At 42.6% G+C, this 19,332-nt stretch overlaps 1 protein-coding gene across 2 annotated transcripts in view; it reads left to right on the forward strand.

Annotated features, from left to right (window-relative positions):
- Positions 1-19,332, forward strand: part of ALS2 (alsin Rho guanine nucleotide exchange factor ALS2) — a 1,262,853-nt gene that overhangs the window by 494,315 nt on the left and 749,206 nt on the right. For both annotated transcript variants that reach the window (XM_085648975.1, XM_085648976.1), the window contains exon 11: positions 2,173-2,353. In XM_085648975.1, the coding sequence (XP_085505101.1) occupies positions 2,173-2,353 (181 nt within the window). The remainder of the gene's footprint in view (positions 1-2,172; positions 2,354-19,332) is intronic.

The raw sequence follows: 19,332 nt of genomic DNA on the forward strand, positions 1-19,332 counted from the left end.
ATAATTTGCTGCTGAACTAAATGATTTTCAGAAATATTTAAAAAAAAACACATGGACGTATTTAGTTGAGTTCGTGCACAGAAAATAAAAGCAAGAATCTGACAAATGTATGTAACCCAGCTAGTCAATTCAGCTAATGAATAACGCATTGACAAGACACTGACAGGAAACCTTGGAAAGTTACAGAATATAGAAACATCCTGAATACTGCTTGCTCGAACTAATCACAAACATTACATTAATTTCAGTACTATTTTTGCAATGAAAGTACTGAATGAAATGGAAAAACACACAGGCATACACAGAGAGAGAGAGAGAGAGAGATATGCTTTGCTCACATGAAAGAAATGTGCACTGTTATTCTACTGATGCGAACAGATGTAAATGCAAGCAAACTGAGGCCTAGTCAGGCTAACTGAACCACATCTAAATTATCAGTTATTTCTAATTAGTAAAAACTCTCTCATATTACCAAAATTGGTATTTGTGTATGTCACAGTGGTGGAATGGTAATATTTGTACACACCTTTCATGGGGATTAATCAGTGCATGTCCGTGCGTGCTGATGAGGCTGTCTGCCCACTGCAGGTCCTTCTTAACATATTAACAGCTGCAGGTCTGCATAAGCTCATGCAGTGCTGCTTAACAGTTGGCTTGTTTTGCCTACTGCTTCTTGTGCTGCACCTTTTCCCCTGACTGTGGAAGGTAGATAGCCACCTATCACACCAGCTGTATCTCTCTTTTTCTGGAGTGGGACTCCCTCTGTCCTATTGATTTGCTCCTCTTCTTCACTGCCTCACACTGTAGCTGCATCTGGCACCAATTTGGAGCTCCTTCAGTGTGTCATTCTGAATAAATATAGCTAACATGCCAATGGTGGCTTGCAGATACACTGCCTCCTCCCCACTCTACTTGTACCCAAAGTTGGACACATCATACTGTTTTCTTTCACATGCAAGATCTATTTTTCCTTCTTAAATGCTTCGTATGCCCATGGATTTGTTATGCTACTCTAAAGTGTGATTCATCTCTAGCCCTCAAGTATATTTATTTATTGAAAAAGCATTTCATGGTTGTGAGAAAGCGTGACCAAAACCTACGGGACTACAAAATGAAAGCAGGACTGTCTTATAGGTTGGAAACAGAGCAGGGTATACATGGTAAAAAAGAAAGGGCGAAAGGCTAAAGAGGGAGCAATGAAAGAGAAAGAGAGAAATGTAGGCAGCTCAGGGTAGTCCATGAGAACTCAGAAATTGCAAAATACTTTTCCCTAAAAGTCGTCTAAGGAGACTTTTTAAACTCTTTGAGTTAAGACCTGAAACAAAAGAAACCCTAATTCATCTCGTAGAGCATTTAGAAGTCTGCTGATCATAAAACATATTTTAAAAATGTAATATTGGTCATATTGTTGAGGAAATTCAATATTCTAGATCCCTGTAGATTCCTGAAACAGGTTTATGATTTCACCTTGTTTCCCCACAGTAATATTGATTGTGAGCTAACTCAAAGAACATTTTAAAATATATACATTGAGCGATCTGATCTTTTGCTGGGATCCGATGAAGATGTGAGTGCTGCATGGTGGTTATTTGAGTCTACGTACGCTGTTCATTGTGGTTGATTTCATTTTTTTCTTAAGTGATAAGCAAAACGAAGAGGTTGCAGATAATCCTACCTGAAATTTATTTTCTATTGTGTCTACTTCATGTAGCTTTAAAATTGCTTTATGAAATATTTGTCTAGATAAAATATGTAACAAAAAAATTGATTTCACTATCCATATAATCAGTGTAAGTTTCAGTATATAATAATTGATTCTTTCTGTGACCCCAAGGTGTAACACAACTCACACTGTGACTAACCCTGATATAGATAAGATTATATTTAAATAATAACAAACATTATAGATGACGTCAATGATTTAAGTAGTTCACCCTGCTGGTATCATTGACCATTTTGAGTTTTTGATGCTACAGTTTCACTGTAGAAAAGGCCAGTAATGTGAATTGGGTACAGCATCACCGGAAAATGCGTGTTTAACTGTCGAGCTACATCAGTCAATTGGGTTTTAATAGTTAAGTTTCGATTAAAGTCTGATTCATTTATTTAATCATATTTTTCTTCTGTAGTTTGTTCAAGTATTGACTATGTGCCTTCTTTATTGTCATCTAGATAACCTTGGCAGTGCCTCTTCCGTCCATCTGCTACAGGATATGGCTAGCAAGTTTAGTAAACTTTGTTATCTGATTGGCCAGCACAGCACATCACTGACCAACTTCCTACATGGCTCAAAAGAGGCAAAGCGGCTGGTCCTTCTGGAGCATTCAAGCCTCTTTCACGACAGCTACACAGAGTGAGTATCCATAACGCTAAAAGTTGTATAATTCTTTTTTTGGTATTAAAACATGTTTTCTATTGCTGCCTTATAGTATATTTCACAGCAAAAACGGAGCTTTTGACAGCCAGGCACATATACACCAAAAACGCGTGTGCCAAAATGTCAACCATTACACGCTGACCATCTCACCCAAGACGTTTTCTTACATGTTAAGTGATTGGACATGTTTTCATGGCTTGCAGTTCTGTGTTTGATTTGAATGCCCTTTAATCGGATGTACAAGTCCCAAGTCCCAAGTCTGCATTCCAGCAACCTCACTCAGGATTGCAACCTTCTGAGGTTGGTGAATTAAGTAGTGATAGATTAGTTCATAGAAAAGCCTGTTAGGTACAACACTTGGGGCAGAATTGTAGTCTGAAACATTATCTAAATCCAAGTTGTTATTATTATAAGCACAAGTTGAAAGATCCTTAGGGGAATGGACTGAACATTTACTTTCAGTCTCAATGTTCTTTCCCGGCTTTCAGCTCTTTCACAGTGTTCAGTGTACAGGTGGCCGAAAAGAAAATGCTGACCAACAAGTCAGTTTACAAGAATCTGAGGAAAATATCCACTGCCTTGGCTGGTGCTAGGGATCATCTAGCAAATGATGTCACAAGTTGTGCTTTTTCATTGAATTAATCTTAAATTGGATTAATCAGTACCGCCTTTTTGTGCAGTGTTTCTTAAGCCAGAAGGTGTGTGAGAAGCACAGGTCGTGTTCAGATCTCTGTCTCTTGCTTCACAATGACTTGTAGGAGGTCATTTGTAACCTAGATTCCCTAACAAGGGTTGTTCTTCCCTTGGCACAATCATTTCTATTTGCTGTAGTGTTTACCCAATGTAAAAGCCCAGAGTGGCAGACCTATATTAGCTTAAAGGTCGAAGTTTCTGAATTTTCAGAAACGGGCAAGCTGAGGCTTGATAAAAGAATTGCATTTATGATTTTTTTTTTAGAATTGCCATTTGTCTGAAACTGTATTCTGCGTTTAGGAGACTTATTGCTGACTCTGAATGCCTGGTACCAGAGGGCACTTAAATATGTATAAAAAATACCTCTGAAGAGGACACAAAATAAGAGCCAAAGAATTAAGTTTTCCTGTTTTCATTTTCTATTTGTTGTGAATTCTAGTGGGGTTTTATCATATCTATTTGCTTTTTGAGTGTCAATACATAGCCATGGAGCCTGATTGACTATTAAAGCAGCGTCACATCACTAGTTTAACATTATACTTAGGGAACAAAATTTCCAGCATGCAAAGCACAAAGCAAAATAAAATGTTGCTTTTTTGGGGGGATTATAATTATAATACATAAATATAGAGTAAATATGGTTGTATCATGACTGGCTGTACATACGCATGCTCTGCATACTCCTGCTATTCTAGTGTTGGGCTTGGATGTTTGCAACTTGTTTTTCTTTGAAGAAGTTTGAGTCACAAGACCTGTTGTGACTCCACTCTTGGCCCAAAATGCATCAGCACACTGGCTCCACCTCCTATTGTTTTCTTCTGACATCGGGCTCAGATGTTCAGGAACGCTGCTTCGGAATCAACACAGTAACACATCGGTTCTTCTTCTCTGATCTAGCAGTTCTGTGTGCGTCTGCAATAAAAATAACTGTAACATGATAAAGAAACTATCTATCAAGGATGCCAGGACTTAAGATTTGTGGGTCGGCGACTGCTGCATCTTGAGGCACTCATGCCTAAAGCCACTATTGTCCATTACTATAGAGTCTCTGCTGATACTTCTTGGAGAATGCATCTAGTTCAAGGGTATGGAACATAAATCCTTCCAGCCCTGCGTTAGTTGTAATACGAAATGCCCCTGGCGTGATCATCACGAGGTCTGGTGACCCCTGCCTCTCCCCAAAGCACATTGAGACTTGCTGCGAAACCAGCCTTGCCTTCCACTGAAAGAAAACCTTAATATCTTGTAGAGAAAGGTAGGGTGGGCCCATCACAGGATGCAAAGACAGGCCTTGTTGGAGATGTCTAAATTGTTGGAGGTGAAAATATGCTAGTGCAGAGGAAGAGGAAGCCAGGCCCTACAGCATTCTGTCGGGTCAGGCATAGGAGAGTCCAAGAATTGTTTTCTCTGAGACATCCGACATCAAGGAAGAAGTAGGGAATCCTCAAACCAGTGGTGCAACACATGCCAGCCTCCGGGCCAAAGACCAAGTCAGCAAAGCATGCTTCTACAGCACTTCAAGGTCAGTCCCAGGCTCCAAAATGCACATCCACAGAGGCAGATGTTCCTGTGGGATCGAGCCCTGAGTCAAGCCAGAAATTACCCAAATCTTTGGGTTCTACTCGTCGAGACGCCCTAGACTCGAGTGGCTGGATCGATGCCTGTGAACATCAAATCGAGTGGCACCCAACCGCACCATGCCTCCATACCACTTTGGCACAAAGGCTTTGAAAAACCGCAGCAGTTTTGCCCCTTCCTTAGTTCAGTTTTAAATGCAGTAACAGGCAAAGAATACCCCAAAAAACAGAGGATGAAGGCATTCCAACAGCTGCTTCCGATTACTTTTCAGACACAATGTCCTAATAATGTTTGAACTGTCATAAACCTGTTGGGGATGATGGCTGTACTCTTACCATTTTTTTTTTACCAGGTTACTCATACTCCCTCTACAAAACTCCCTTTCAAGGCAGTGGGCACAAACGAAAGGGGTTCGGGAGGATTTAGTGTTAATACCAACAAGGGGTCAGCACTCACTGGTTTGGTGGAATATCAAGAATCTGTTTCTGGAAAAACCTTTTCTATACTTACTTCTTCAGGTGACCATCACCACCGATGCATGTCTCACAGGGTGTAGCACTCACCTCAGTGAGATTATTGTCCAAGGTACCTGAATCCTTGAGCATGAGGGACACCATATAAACCACCTGCAGCTTCAAACCATCCGACTAGCCTTGCAAGCGTTCTGCCACTTATTGCAGTATTAATAAAGACAGACAATATGACATCTTTGTTGTATGTCTCCATAAGCAGGGCAGCACTCACTCCCACCAGCTCTCTGCACGAGCTCAGAAGATTTAGCACCAGGCAACGTGCAACAATATTCACCTGTTGGCAGAGCACTTGACGAATTGAGAACGACTTTGAGGGCCTGCTCACAAGAATGCATCAACAAGTCCACATGTGGGAACTCCACACTCAAGTCCTTCACAAGTACTTTCAAAGGTACGGGACTACAACATTAGATCTGCTCACCGTTCCTGAAAACACAAAATGCCCAAACGTCCTTTCAGGTAGCAGCACTCATACTCCATGGTCAATGCACTTTGGATGAACTGGACCAGGATATTTGCCTGTGCTTATCCACCACTCATCTTGAGGAAGATGGGGCAGGTATCCGTAACCTTCATCTTCATGGTTCCATCTTGGTGAGACAGCTGTGGTTCCTCACAAGAACCTCCCACACAGGCCGAACTATCTCATTCACAATCAGGGTCAGCTCAGACACCCAGCTCTCACACAACTGAACCTCGCAATCTGACACCTGAGCTCCTAGAGTTTGGTTACCTCAGTCTTCCAAGGGAATTCATGGTTATCTTGCAGCAAGCTTGAACGTCTACTCTACTTGAGACATTTACACTGTTAACTGGCAAAGATTCATGACTTACTGCACCTCCAGTTAGAGTCCTTTAAACGTTCTGTACAGGAGATTGCTTCTGACCTCATACACTTATACAAGGCAGGCCTTACCTGCACTTCTGTTTGCATACACTTAAGTGCAGTTGCAGCATCCCTTCAAAACAGACAACACTCTTCACTGTTTAAAATACCAGTCAGTAAGGCCTTCATGGAGGATCTACAGAGGGTATTACCTCCAAAGATTCCTCCTGCACCAGTATAGAACCTAAATGTAGTCCTCCATTGATTAATCAGTCCTCCATCAAATCAAACGGGATTTATGGAGCGTTACTTATCACTCATGAGGGTTTACAGGCTCTGGGGGGATACCTTCTGCTGCTCCAAGCTATTTCTTGAAGAGCCAGATTTTCATTCTCTTTCTGAACTCTATTAGTTTTGGTGTTGATCGAAGAGGTAGGGGGAGGTTGTTCCAGAGATTGGGGGTAAGGTGGGAGATGGAGTGTCTGCCGCTTCTGATGATTTGAGGGGAGTGGGCGAGGTGGAGGGAGGAAGAAGTAAGCTGTCTTGGATGGTGGACGTTCACTCTGGTTGAGGTAGGCTGGTCCCTCGTTGTGGAGGGCTTTGTAAGTGTGGGTGAGAATTTTGAAAGGGCAGCATTTACTGTCAGGGAGCCAGTGCAGTGCTGTGAGGTGAGGGTTGTCATGTGGGTCCAACTCGGGAGGTCGGGACGATCCTAACAACCGCGTTCTGTATATTCTGGAAACTGTTTTGGAGTTGGGTGTTGATCCCTACAAAGAGGGCATTGCCATAGTCCAGGTGGCTGGTGATGAGTCCAACAAACAGTACGAAATCCATGGGTCTAAACAAATAGCTAAGAAAATATGTGCTCAAAGCTACAAAAAGATGGGAGTATAATCTATTCAGACAGAATCACAAAATGCACACCTAAGAACGTCAAAGGGCATTTCCCTTTTTAGGACAAAATCCCGTACTCACTACGAAGGTGACATGCTTCATCATGGGGATTCTCCTCTCCAAGGATAACCTAGTTCCTTGGAGGGCTACAACCCTCTCAACTAGAGAGAGGAGCTCAGGGATGTTTTGAATATCAAATAGGATATCCTAAATCCTCATGTGAAAAACAAGAGTATGAGTGAAGGCGCAGCGCCAAAAAATATATAAGTGAAAAAGTGTTGAATAAAACTGGATAAGGGTTGTACAATTGAGCATTTATTCATATACACCCTTTGCCAGGATTAAAACCAGAGCACCAGCGGTATGGATTTAAAACCGCTCTGGTGACAGTGAAAAAATTGGGTCGACATGTTTCAGCCATACTGCCCATGCGTGGGTCAGGCTTTCATCAGGACCTCTACCAGGTGCTGCTGCGAACAAAGTGAGAACCAGTGCAACAAAAAAAGGACACTGAGTATAATTCGTCAGTGTATAAACTCACTCCTCAGTCTATCATTTGGATGGAAGAGGAGTATACCTAAAATGCAAAGAAAACTGATTAAATCAAGAAGATACTAATACATAAAAAACGGTGTGCCATGTGACTCACTGAATAGAAAACAGTTTTAAATATCTTACCCGCATATGCTGGGTATTCAATCCCACCTCAGCCTGGCAGCCGCTCGGGAAGGGGGCACCGCTCTACAAGGGAACGGTGTAAATTGTAATTAACAAAACATGTCCTTCCTCTGCCTATGGGGGAAATCTCTAGAAAATCATGGAGGTATGTATACTAAATTATAGGACTAAGAATGCAACAGGGAACTTGTAAATGTAAAAGAGTCTTATTGATAAAAATGATATGACCATACGTTATATTCAAAATAAAATAAAAACACAATTACTGTAAACGCCCATGATGAATAAAGGGCTGCCATCATAAAGAACCTAGATCCCAAAGGTATTCAAGTCTAGCTTCTTGTGTAAAAATATACAATGCATGAGATGTTTGTTTAACATCAGATCTTCAAATATAAACCACCAGGGTCAGGATGCCAAGACCACCAAAAGCATAGACGGTCCTTGCAAGAAAACTTGCCCCATAATGGTTAGAATAGGGAAAGCGTGATGTCCATATTCAGATTAAATCAGTTCCCCTGAAATCCTGGCTCGGTGAAGAGCACTAGTATTGCTAAAGTCAAACGAGTGTTAAAGCAATTTTATGTCTAAGTCAAAGTGACACGAGGGTAAACAGGCAAATCAGGCAAAAACCGGATACCCTCCCAGCTCACCTCTCCGTCGGTACTCCGTGCGGTATAGAGCCGGCGACCGGAGGTAGACTGGAACGGGACCCGCAACCCGGTTAAATAGTGCACAAACAGGAATCAATCACTCACAGCTGAAATGATCACGTGAGGCAAAAACAACCCTGAGCAGACGTAGAAGACGGTCTGCTAGTTTCCCGCACATGCGCCCATAGCTCCTATAAGAATTTGACTCGGTAGGAGAAATAAACCGGTCTTGACGGTTTTACAAGTTGATTAGTGTAAAAAAGGTATCATCAGATAAACCAGAGGGCAGTGATACCTTCTAAAAACTTTATTTCTTGCTAGCGAGATGAAATGCCCGCGCAAGTTCTCAACACTCCACATCCGCGCATGCACTGTGATCGGAAGAGATACCGCTCCCTAATAAGGCGATCTCTCATCTGACTATCGGTGTATCATATGGCACAACATGCAAGGAGGATAAGGCCAAAATGGTTCAAAGTAACACATACAAATCTATACAGCTGGTATCAGTGACCTACAGACAAAAACCAAAGATACGTCAAGCACAAGGTACTTCGTTCATGTTAACCTTTTGGCTGCCACTCTGGTGTCTGGATGTATAGTTCGGTAAACCCACAAAAATACTGAGTAACAAGTACAAGAAGCCCAGTAAATAGTACCACCCATCTAGCAACAACCACTTTATGTCCACTAGATGGCACACTAAATACTGACAGGGAGTATCATCAAACAAGGTCTGAATGTCACAATAAGGCTGGTGATGAGTGCCTGGCTGATAGTGCTTCAGGTGTCTGTGGGGAGCCATTTGAAGATTTTCTTAAGCTTGTGGAGGATGCAGAAGCATGCTGAAGAAACAGTGTTTACCAGTTTTTTCATGGATAGAGTGCTGTTGAGAATAAGGCCTTGATTGTTTGCGTGTTCTGTGGGCTCAGGAGGGAGGCCTAGCTCCTCTTGAATCCTGCACTCATGTCATCTACAGTTCTTGTCTTAGAAATTGGCGGTCTTCATTGCTATCACATCTCCCAGACGCATCAGTGAGCTCCAAGGTCTTACAGTCGAGATCCCATTTATACAGGTTCAGAGAGTTACTGTATCTCTTTGCACCAACCCAAATTTGGACCAAAGTTTGTTTAGCCAGTCCACATGAACCCTACCATTGAGCTTTCCATCTTTTTTCCGGCAACCAGACCCTGTAGCCGGTCACACTTCAGATGTCAAGATGGTGCTTATGTTCTTCAGTGATAGAACCAAGCATTTTAGAAAGTCTGCTAAACGTTTTGTAGACTTCGCCAAACCCTACAGGAGATGTGCCATCTCTGATCAGGCATTTTTAAGAGGATAGTTAAGTGCATCCAGAATTGCCATAGTGCACTCTTCTCCATGCCCCCTGGGTCTCACTATAAATGCAAAAAGGAGGCGACCGTAACCTTTTTTAGGCAACATCCTTTAAGAGATCTCTACAAGGCTGCTGCATGGTTATCACCTCATACATTCACCAAGCATTGTTGTGTGGATGATAACAGGCTTTAGTTTGCCAAGTGTCTTAAGAACACTTTTCCTATAACATCTGCATCATCTACTCGTTGGCTACTGCTTTGTTGAGGCACTGCTTTATAGTCTGTTCAGGGCATATGCATATGCATCTACAGCAACTCATGGTACGAATGGAAAATGTTGCTTACCTTGTAACCATCTGTTTGTAGACTGTAGTACTGTAGATTCACATGTGCCCACTCTCCTTCTGGTACGCAAGCAATCATAAATAATATTTTCTACAGTGGCGGCCGCTGCTTAATGGGGGAGAGGGGTAGGGGAGGTAAATGAATTATTTTTTCTTTTTAAACAACTAACCTGCAGTACCAGCCGCTGCCTCTCAGTCTTCTTCAGCTCTTCAGTGGACCCAAGGAGCAAGAAGAAGGAACCATGAAGCACACAGGCTCCCGGACTCCCCTAGTCAATCATGAAGCTGCATTACAGGAATGTTGAGATTGGTCTGAGCCTGTGGTTCGCCACTCAGAGAGGGACTGGGAGGCTGAGCATGTTCTCCACCCAGGCTGTGCAAAACAGCCGGTGGAGAACATGCAAACTGTGCATGACTGGTTGGCCGTCCCACAAACGGCCAACTAAACCATCATGTGCACTCAGAGTGTCAGCTGGTCTGTCCAGCCCCAACCCGCCTGGCAGATAAGCAAGAACAGATAAACAAAATGATAATAACATTGCGTATTATCATTGTTATTTTTCCTTTTTAAACTGCTCACATAACAGTGGGGGGACGATGCTCCTCCGCCTTAACAGAGGAGCTGCTGATTTTCTATGTCCTTTAACTCCTTTTTCTATGCATACCACACTCTAGTTACACGACTCACCTGCTGAGCAAAAACAATCTGAGGCAGAGCCAGTGTGTTAGCAAATCCTGGACCAAGGGTGGAGTCACAACAGGGTTTGTGACTTGAACATCTCTGAAGAAAAAAAAGTTAGAAATTACTGGTCCAAACCCAAGATGGTAGGAGAAAGCAGAGCATGTGAACCTACAGTGCTACACACTGCCACAGAGGTTAAAGGTACCGCTTTCTGTTTTCACCTTGTTATGATCAGAAAGTTACAGTGGATTTAACATTTTCCATTTATGTTTTTTATAGTTGGTATAGTGCCACCTTGTGAAAACTCTGGCATCTTAATAAGTTTGGGGAAATTGCTTTCCAATTATCTTTGTTCCTTCAAGGCTTTGTGATTATACTCATTTGACCCTGTATGGTGCCAAAGTCATATAACTGCAGCAAAATTCAGGGACCTGTTCTCAAATGAGATTGGTAAAGTAATTCAGATGGAGGCAGAGATCTCTGTCTGTACCTATCCTTATTCACATACTTTTCCCTGAGTACTTTCAGGAGTATTTGTTGTTAGTGGAGCCCAAACCTCCTTTCACCATGAATAGACACACTCAATAATTCACACTAGGAATACTGTTAAAGTATTATTAAAATTACAAACTTATCCTGGTGCACCCAATATGTACAGTGGTTACTATGAAAACAAAGATAGTGGTATTGATATTGGCTAATAAACAGAAACGTAAAAAATATTGCAACATTATAACAGTAATTCAGAATTTCTCTGTATTGGTTCTCCCACCCTTCACTTCCTCTCTCTCCGTAAGCTGATATTAGCACTGAAAAGGTGTGTGTATGAGTTTCTTAGATGCCCTTCCTCTCACCCACATACCCTAATGGAGCCACAGAAGTATTGTTCCATAAGTAGACATCTGTGACTTTTCTCTGCTCTCAGTAGCTATGCTGTCTCTTGGCAAGGCTGACAAGCCCGTCTAGAGCTAGAGCTGTATTCATTCAGCCTTCAGAAAGGAGTAGGTGTAAACAGCTTTTGGCTATGCAACACTCAGCTTGCTGTCCTCTGAAACTCTTATGTTGTAATCAATTTATGTACTTTGCTTGGACTTTGTTGAAAGTTACTGAAACAAACAATCGATATAGGACCCCTAATGCCCTTTTCCCTACTTTACGTTCCTGTGAAACATTGATGATGATTATTTTTTTTTTTTGTTTAATAATTTTTATTGAGTTTTTCAGAAAAGCAAATGAACACATTGTGAATAAAATATAGCAATTAATATATGGGAAAAAACATGAGAAACTAATTTGAAAGAAAAGAGAGAAAAGGGGAAGAAAAAGAAAAAAGAGAGGAGAGAATAGAAAGAGATAGAGAAGAGAAATAGGGAAAAGATATATATATATATATATATATATATATATATGTATATTCACAGAAAAAAAACATAGGTTTCAGGGGTGTTATAGTTAGCTGGCCATTTCACTCGTACAAAACCATAGAAATTCCTCCGTTCTAGTTAGTTCTGCTAACTATAACTCGCGCGCCCGCAATGCACTGCTGATGATGTCACATATTGCATCATTCATGACATGGTCAGTGACATCACTGATGACATCACTGATGACTTCTCAAATCTGCATATCTATATAAATACAAATATAAATGCATGAATACATATACATTATCTACTGGCGGTCGCCAGTAGATAGTTATAGTTAGGACCGTGTTTCCATAGGAAATCTGAAAATTCTATTTTGAATAACTTTGGCGCCAGTTGACGAATCCTCGCGAAATTTTCAAAACTAATGGGGCACTCCGCTCCGCTCCTACCCTGAAAGTCTCGGGGGGGATTCGTCAAGCGGGGGCTGAGAAAAAAGGGGGGTCCCAAAACGCGTTTTCCCCCATGCAATTTTCCATAGGGACCTTTAGTCCAAGGTACAGCCCGAACGGCTGAACAGAATTACTTGAAATTTGGCAGAGAGGTAGTCCTCAGGTCCGGGATGTGCCTTTTACAGGTCTGGTGTCAATCTGTTCAGTAGTTCCTGAGAAAATCAAAAGTAAAATCATATATATGTGGGCGGAGCCTAACCACACATCTCATCCTGAGATCTGATTGGCTGTCAGCACTTCATCCAAGAAGTGTTGGCAGCCATCTTGGGACCAATATACATGATAGCACCTCATTAAAAAGCATTGCAGTTAATAGAAGGTTTTAAGACTTTAGTTACATTATAAATCATTTGTTGATGGTACCATACTCATTTTAGTAATTGTGGTATGTTCTAAGGTGATTTCACCATGTGAAAAAGCCGTCTGCTGGGATATCATGATTGAGAGAAAAATATTTTCTCATGCTTTTCCCACAGAGGTTTGGAAGGTGATCTAAAAGCTAAACTGAGAGCTTATTTTCTGTAAATTCACATTATATTTCTCAGTTATGTGAGAATGAAGTCTGACATTCTCAGTAAAACATGTACATCCAACAAGGGCAGAGACTGTCAGTTGATTCCTTTGTGTTCTACTGCAGCTTCCCAGAGTGTCCCAAAGAACAACTAGAGCGCTAACAGTCCTACTTATGATAAACGTATGGCACACCTGAAGCCATCTTGCTTGGATTAAAGTGGTAACTCTTAAAACATTTAATTTAAAAAGGAACAAAATGAGGGGGTTCATTTTTCCATAAAAAGTATGATTAGTGCTGCAGAAAGAAAAATTAGGGCACATTTTGAGTGACTTCTCAAATCCTCTTCTATTTCATTCAAAAATTCTGACATGCAGACTGAAACATGCACTTTCAATACCAGCAGCAGTTTTCCCTGGTGAGCAGTAGCTTTACTACAGTGATCTAACGAGCAAAAAGAGTGCTAACAATCTGAATTTATGGCAAATGTGTGACACATCTGAATGCCTTTGGAATCAAAGTAAAAAACTGAAAGTATTTCCTACTGAGGAGACTGCAGTAAATGAGGAAATTAGGAAACTTCATAACAAATAAGTCTGCCAAGATGGCCCCCAGAGACAAAAGATCCCAAATGTAGCCCAAATATCACCCAGATGTAGCCCAAGTATAGCCCAATGACAGAATGTCCCAGAGTGTTCTTAAAAACAACTAGAGCGCTTACTGTCTTCATTATGACAAAAGTATGGCACACCTTAAGCCATCTTGATTAGAATAAACTGGTAACACTTAAAACATTTAATTTAAAAAGGAACACAATGAGGGGGTTCATTTTGCCATAGAAATTATGATTAATGCTGAAGAAAGAAAATGAGGGCACATTGAGTGACTTCTCAAATCCTCTTTTATTTCATTAAAAAATTCTGACATGCTGACTGAAACATGCACTTTTAATACCAGGAGCAGACTTCCATGGTGAACAGTAGTTTTACTACAGTGATCTAATGAGCAACTAGAGTGCTAACATTCAGAATTTATGGCAAATGTGTGACATATCTGAATACCTTCATGATGGAATCAAAGTAAAAAACTGAAAGCATTTCCTACTGAGGAGACTGCAGTACATGAGGAAATTAGGAAACTTCATAACAAATAAATCTCCCAAGATGGCCACCGGAGACAAAAGAGCCCAAATGTAGCCCAAAATCACCCAGATGTAGCCCAAATATAGCCCAATGACAGAAGTGTGCAAAACACTTATTATTTTGTGTTTTTGCAGTGTTATATAGTGCAGACTTGTCAGGTATTGGAGTGCTTTACATGAGCATTGGTTACATCACACAAGAACAAATTCATTTTGGTTGTAGACATGGGGAGACTAAGTGATTTGACCAGAATCACAGAATGTAGAGCTGAAGCAGAAACTCCAACCTGGTTCCCCAGTTGCAAAGTCTGCAGTTCTGGAAGTAACACCACATCCTCTCCCCTAAGTGCAACATTTAATCAAGTGGTCAACTGGATAAAAAACATAAAGGTAACAAATAATTTAAAAGTGCTTTCTCGCTATTTGAAAACTCAGAAAATATGTCCTTATTTTAGTCTTTTAGAGCACTAACCATAATTTTGATGCCAATAAGACCCTCTCATATATGTAATTTCTCAAGGAAATGCTCTAGGTATTACAGTTTTGATTACATCAAGATGACGTCAGGCGTTCCACACTTTTGTAATAAATGTAGAATGTTAGCAATCTAGTTGTTCATTAGGATACTGTTGAGAGGCAGAGGCCAGGGGCACGGACTCTGAAAATTGAAGGCAGGTAGGAGGGTGCAAAGGCAACAATTTAACCACACTGAGCAGGCAGGAAGGGCCGTGGCAGCACAACAGACTATGGAGGGCAGTGGAAAGGGGGGCAGGGGCAACAAACCAACAATACAGGACTTGCATGAGAGGCTGTGGCAATGTAATAGACCATTGTGGGTAGAAGGAAGAGGCAATGGTAGTACAACCATACATGCCAACAGACCCGATTCAGTCAGGAAACGTTGAATGTTTTTAAGCTCAAATGGGCTTTATTTTATCTGTCTCCTGTCTACAATCTCCTCTTTTTCAATGTAACTCAAAGGGGAAAATCAATACCCCAGTTTTTTTCTCAAAATCTCCCTCTTACCAAGTTCAAAATGTTCGCAAGTATGGTACATTGGATCATGGAAGGAAATGGGGTAGGGACATGGACTTGGATAACAGAGGACAGGAGGGACATGGAGAGGTGCACCAAACTGACCCTGCAGGGCAGGCATCAGGGTTTGCAGCAGCACAATACACCACACAGGGCATGCGGGACGGGAGTGCAGCACAACAATCCATAGAAAGCAAGAGGGAGGGGACAGGACCATGCACATGGACAACAGAGAACAGAGAACAGAGGGGCAAGAGGCAGGACCATAATGGACAGACAGGAGAGAAAGCTGCAGCATAACAGACCATAAAGGGCAGGAGGGATGGATCAGGGGCATTACAATGGAACAGACAAGCCAGGAGGGAGGGAGTAGGGGTCTGCACATGTAAACAGAGGGCTGGGGGCAAGGGGGCAGGGCAGGAGCAGCAAGATAGCCATGGAGGTCAGGCAGGATGGGCACTAGAAGCAAGACACACCATGAAGAGCAACAGTGAGACTGTGATGGCATACACACAGACCATGGAGGGAAGGTGGGAGGGGTTCAGGGGCAGCTAACTGACCACACAGGGAAGGTGGGAGGGGCCATGGCAGCACAGAAGACCATGCATGGCAAGTGGGAGGGTTAGTGGTAGCACAATGGCTATGATGGGCAAGAAGGAGGGTGCAGGAGCATGCACAAAGGACGATGGAGGATAGAAGGGAGGGTCAGGACCTGTGCACAGACAAGAAAGTTCAGGGGAAGGGGCCTCACAACAGACCGCACGGGGCAGGCAGGAGGAGCAGTTGCAGCGCAACAGACCAGGGAGGGCAGAAGGGTGTGGCAGTACAATGGACCATGTAGGACAGGAGGAAGAGGATAGGGGCATGGCATGTGGACAGGCAGGGTGGAGGTGGCAGGGACAGGTTACAGTCATCTGACAATGCTAGGCAGGTGGGAGGGGAGTGGCAGCTCAACAGAACACTCAGAGTAGATAGGAGTGGCAGGTCCATGGAACATGGTGGGCAAAAAGGATGGAGCAGGGGCATACACAAAGACATCGGAGGGCAGGGGGAAGGAGAATAGGGGCAGCAAGCTAAGCACAGAGTTTAAGCAGGAGGTCAATGATGGGGCATAGAATTGGGCAATGGAGGGCAGGAGGAGTGGACTGGTACATCGTACTAAATTGAGGGCAGTGGCAGCACATCAGACCATGCATGGCAGGAGGGAGGAGTCTAGTCCGTGTATTCACACAACAGAGGATAGGGAGGAGGGGGATGGGGCAGCAAGCTAACTGTTCAGAGAAGGTGGGTATTAGGAACTTTATTGTTTTTAAAACGTGTGTCTGTGCGAACTACTTAAAATATGAACAAGTATGCAGCATAATCTCACTTTTATTCAGGAAGAAGAGGACGTTTGTGACTGTGACTCAGGGCTCACTTGGCAGAAACACCCCCTGACCCTCCACCCCCTATCGCAAAATGTAATGCCCGTGAAAAGGGTAGGTGAACACAGTGTTATATAGAACATAGTCCTGAGAGCACGATTGAAAATGAAAACTAGATATTGTGTATGGTATAAACTATGCACCAAAAAGTGTGATATAAGATGAAACGGGCGTGAAATATAATATGCAATACATTGTGCGCAATGACAGATTCATTGGAGAGCACGAGATAGCACAGGCACTAGCGCGTGCTATGCGATATGCGCCTTGGAGTTTAATATGCACAGGGCAGTGTTGTGTAACCTAACTAGTCTCTAAAGTTGTAATATAAAATATGTGCTGGGGAGTGTAACGTTGCATATGCACTGTGACAAAGATATGGATCCCAGATTGTAATATGTATGGCATAGCACAGTGCGTTATAACATAGGCATCGAGGAAGGCATGTTAGATGGGGCAATATAACCCGTGCGAAGACAAGTGTGGCATGACATATTCACAGGGTGGTGTTACAGTGCACATGGGCTAGAGAGTGTCATAGCATATGCACTAGCTAGTGGAATACAACACAGAGGTGTGTGGCACTCATCAGGCAATGGTGGGTGTAACACAGCATTGGGCTCTGCCAGGAGCGCGCTGTGACTCTCAAGTGATGTTCGTCCCCTTTCCAGAGAGTAAAATAAAAAGTATTACACATCCGGCAGTGGATTTGTGTTTTATTAACCGTGAGGGGGGTTTCTTGCATAGGTTTGGTCGAATTTTTGTCGAATCCCCTTTGAATGGCTTGGTGTGCATGTGTATTAAATGTGCCCGTCAATAGCTACCCATGTTTGTATAAATAAACGACAAGGGTGTCTACCGGGATTAGGCACGGTAGGGCATCAGACATGTCAGAGCTTCACTAGTGGTGTAAATACATTCCACGTGGATTCATTGTATGCATAGTCGCCTTTTAATGAATATCACGCAAATCGTCATGGTGATAGGTACGTACGGTTTGCCCAGCATGTCCTAGGTGTGTCTATAAATATATATTTTTTAAAAATAATAAAAAACAGTGGTCGGCCCTGGGGATTGGAGTCAAAAAAATATAATTAGGAGACAGGCCCTGGGGGATGGGGTCATCAGGGCCAATAAATTAAAAGGGCCTTCTTAAAAAATTAAAATAAATAAAAGACTGGCATCGTGCCGGAGGCCACACCCCCTCCTTGCAGCACTCTGCAAACGCGCCCCCTGGCGAGATGTAAATTGGGGAATTAATTCCTCTTCAATACTGAGGGTCACTGAGGGCCAACTAGCCCAACAGGCATCTCCAGTATACACCAGAGAGCTGCGCTGCAGACAGGTGTTCTGAGGCCAAGCCCCTTTTTACACCTCTCTGCAACGCAGCTCTGTGGCGCTTACTGGTGGTACCTAGTGGTCTAGTTTGACCCTAGGCACCCTTAGGATTCAAGGGGACTTAATCTCTCAACTTAGAACAGCCACAGGGCGCGTTTACACAGTGGTGAAGGGAGGGGACGGGGCCTGAGGTGACGTGTGCAAACACGCACTATGGCACGTTTTAAATTGGGGATATAATTTTCCTTCAATACTGAGGGCCCCTGGGGGCTAACTAGCCCACCAAGTGCTTCCAGTAAGCGCCACTGAGCTGCATTGCAGAGAGGTGGTCCAGGCCGTGCCACTTTTTACACCTCTCTGCAACGCAGCTCTGTGGCACTTACTGGAGGTACCTAGTGGGCTAGTTGGACCCTAGGGACCCTCAGGATTCAAATGAACTTAATCTCCCAACTAAAAACGGACACAGGGCGTGTTTACACAGTGGTGAAGGGAGGGGACGGGGCCTGAGTTAACGTGTGCAAAAATGCCCTGTGGCCTGTTTTAAGAGGTAGTTTTAATCCCCCTGCCCTATTATATACTAGGGGCTTACAGAGGAGGTCATGCTAATCACAGGGGGACCCCAACGCATAATGTTCCCTAGTGTATGTAGGTGTTTTCACTGTATTCTAAGTGTCTTTTAACATAGCACTGGCTCTAGGACTGGTTAGTCAGACTCAGTTACCACCAGTATCCGTCTGAAAAAGTTGAGGGTACAGGATGATTTTGCAACAAGGCTTCTTTCTGCTCTTCTTTTTGTTCTTTCTGCACGTTATCCTTCTTCCTGCACTTTTCTTCGTCTTTGAGGACTTCTGTTGCTTTTTTCTGCACTTCTTTTTTTTCTTTCTGTGCATTTTTTCTTCTTTCTTCACATGTCCTATCTCTGTAGGCATAGTTAGAAATTAGCATTTAAAAAACCTTTGAAATTCACAGAAAAAACCATAGGTTTCAGGCACGTTATAGTTAGGAATTAGCATTTAAAAAACCTCAGAAATTCACTGAAAAAAACATAGGTTTCAGGGGTGTTATAGTTAGCTGGACTTTTCACTTGTACAAAACCATTGAAATTCCCCCGTTATAGTTAGTTCAGCTAACTATAACTCGCGCGCCCGCAATGCACTGCTGATGACGTCACATATTACATCACTCATGACATGGTCAGTGACCTCACTCATGACATCACTGATGACATCTCAAATGACATCACTGATGACATCACTGATGACATCATCCTTGTGATAGAGTGGCAGACCTCCTCTCACCCTAATATAACCTTTGATACACACATTCAAAAATAGAGACTAAACTTTTCAAAACAATGGACATACCAATACCAGTTACAACAACCTCTTCAGTAATTCTAAGATCCACATACA

Source organism: Triturus cristatus, chromosome 3_2 (genome assembly GCF_964204655.1).
Source record: "Triturus cristatus chromosome 3_2, aTriCri1.1, whole genome shotgun sequence".
NCBI classification, from domain to species: Eukaryota; Metazoa; Chordata; class Amphibia; order Caudata; family Salamandridae; genus Triturus; species Triturus cristatus.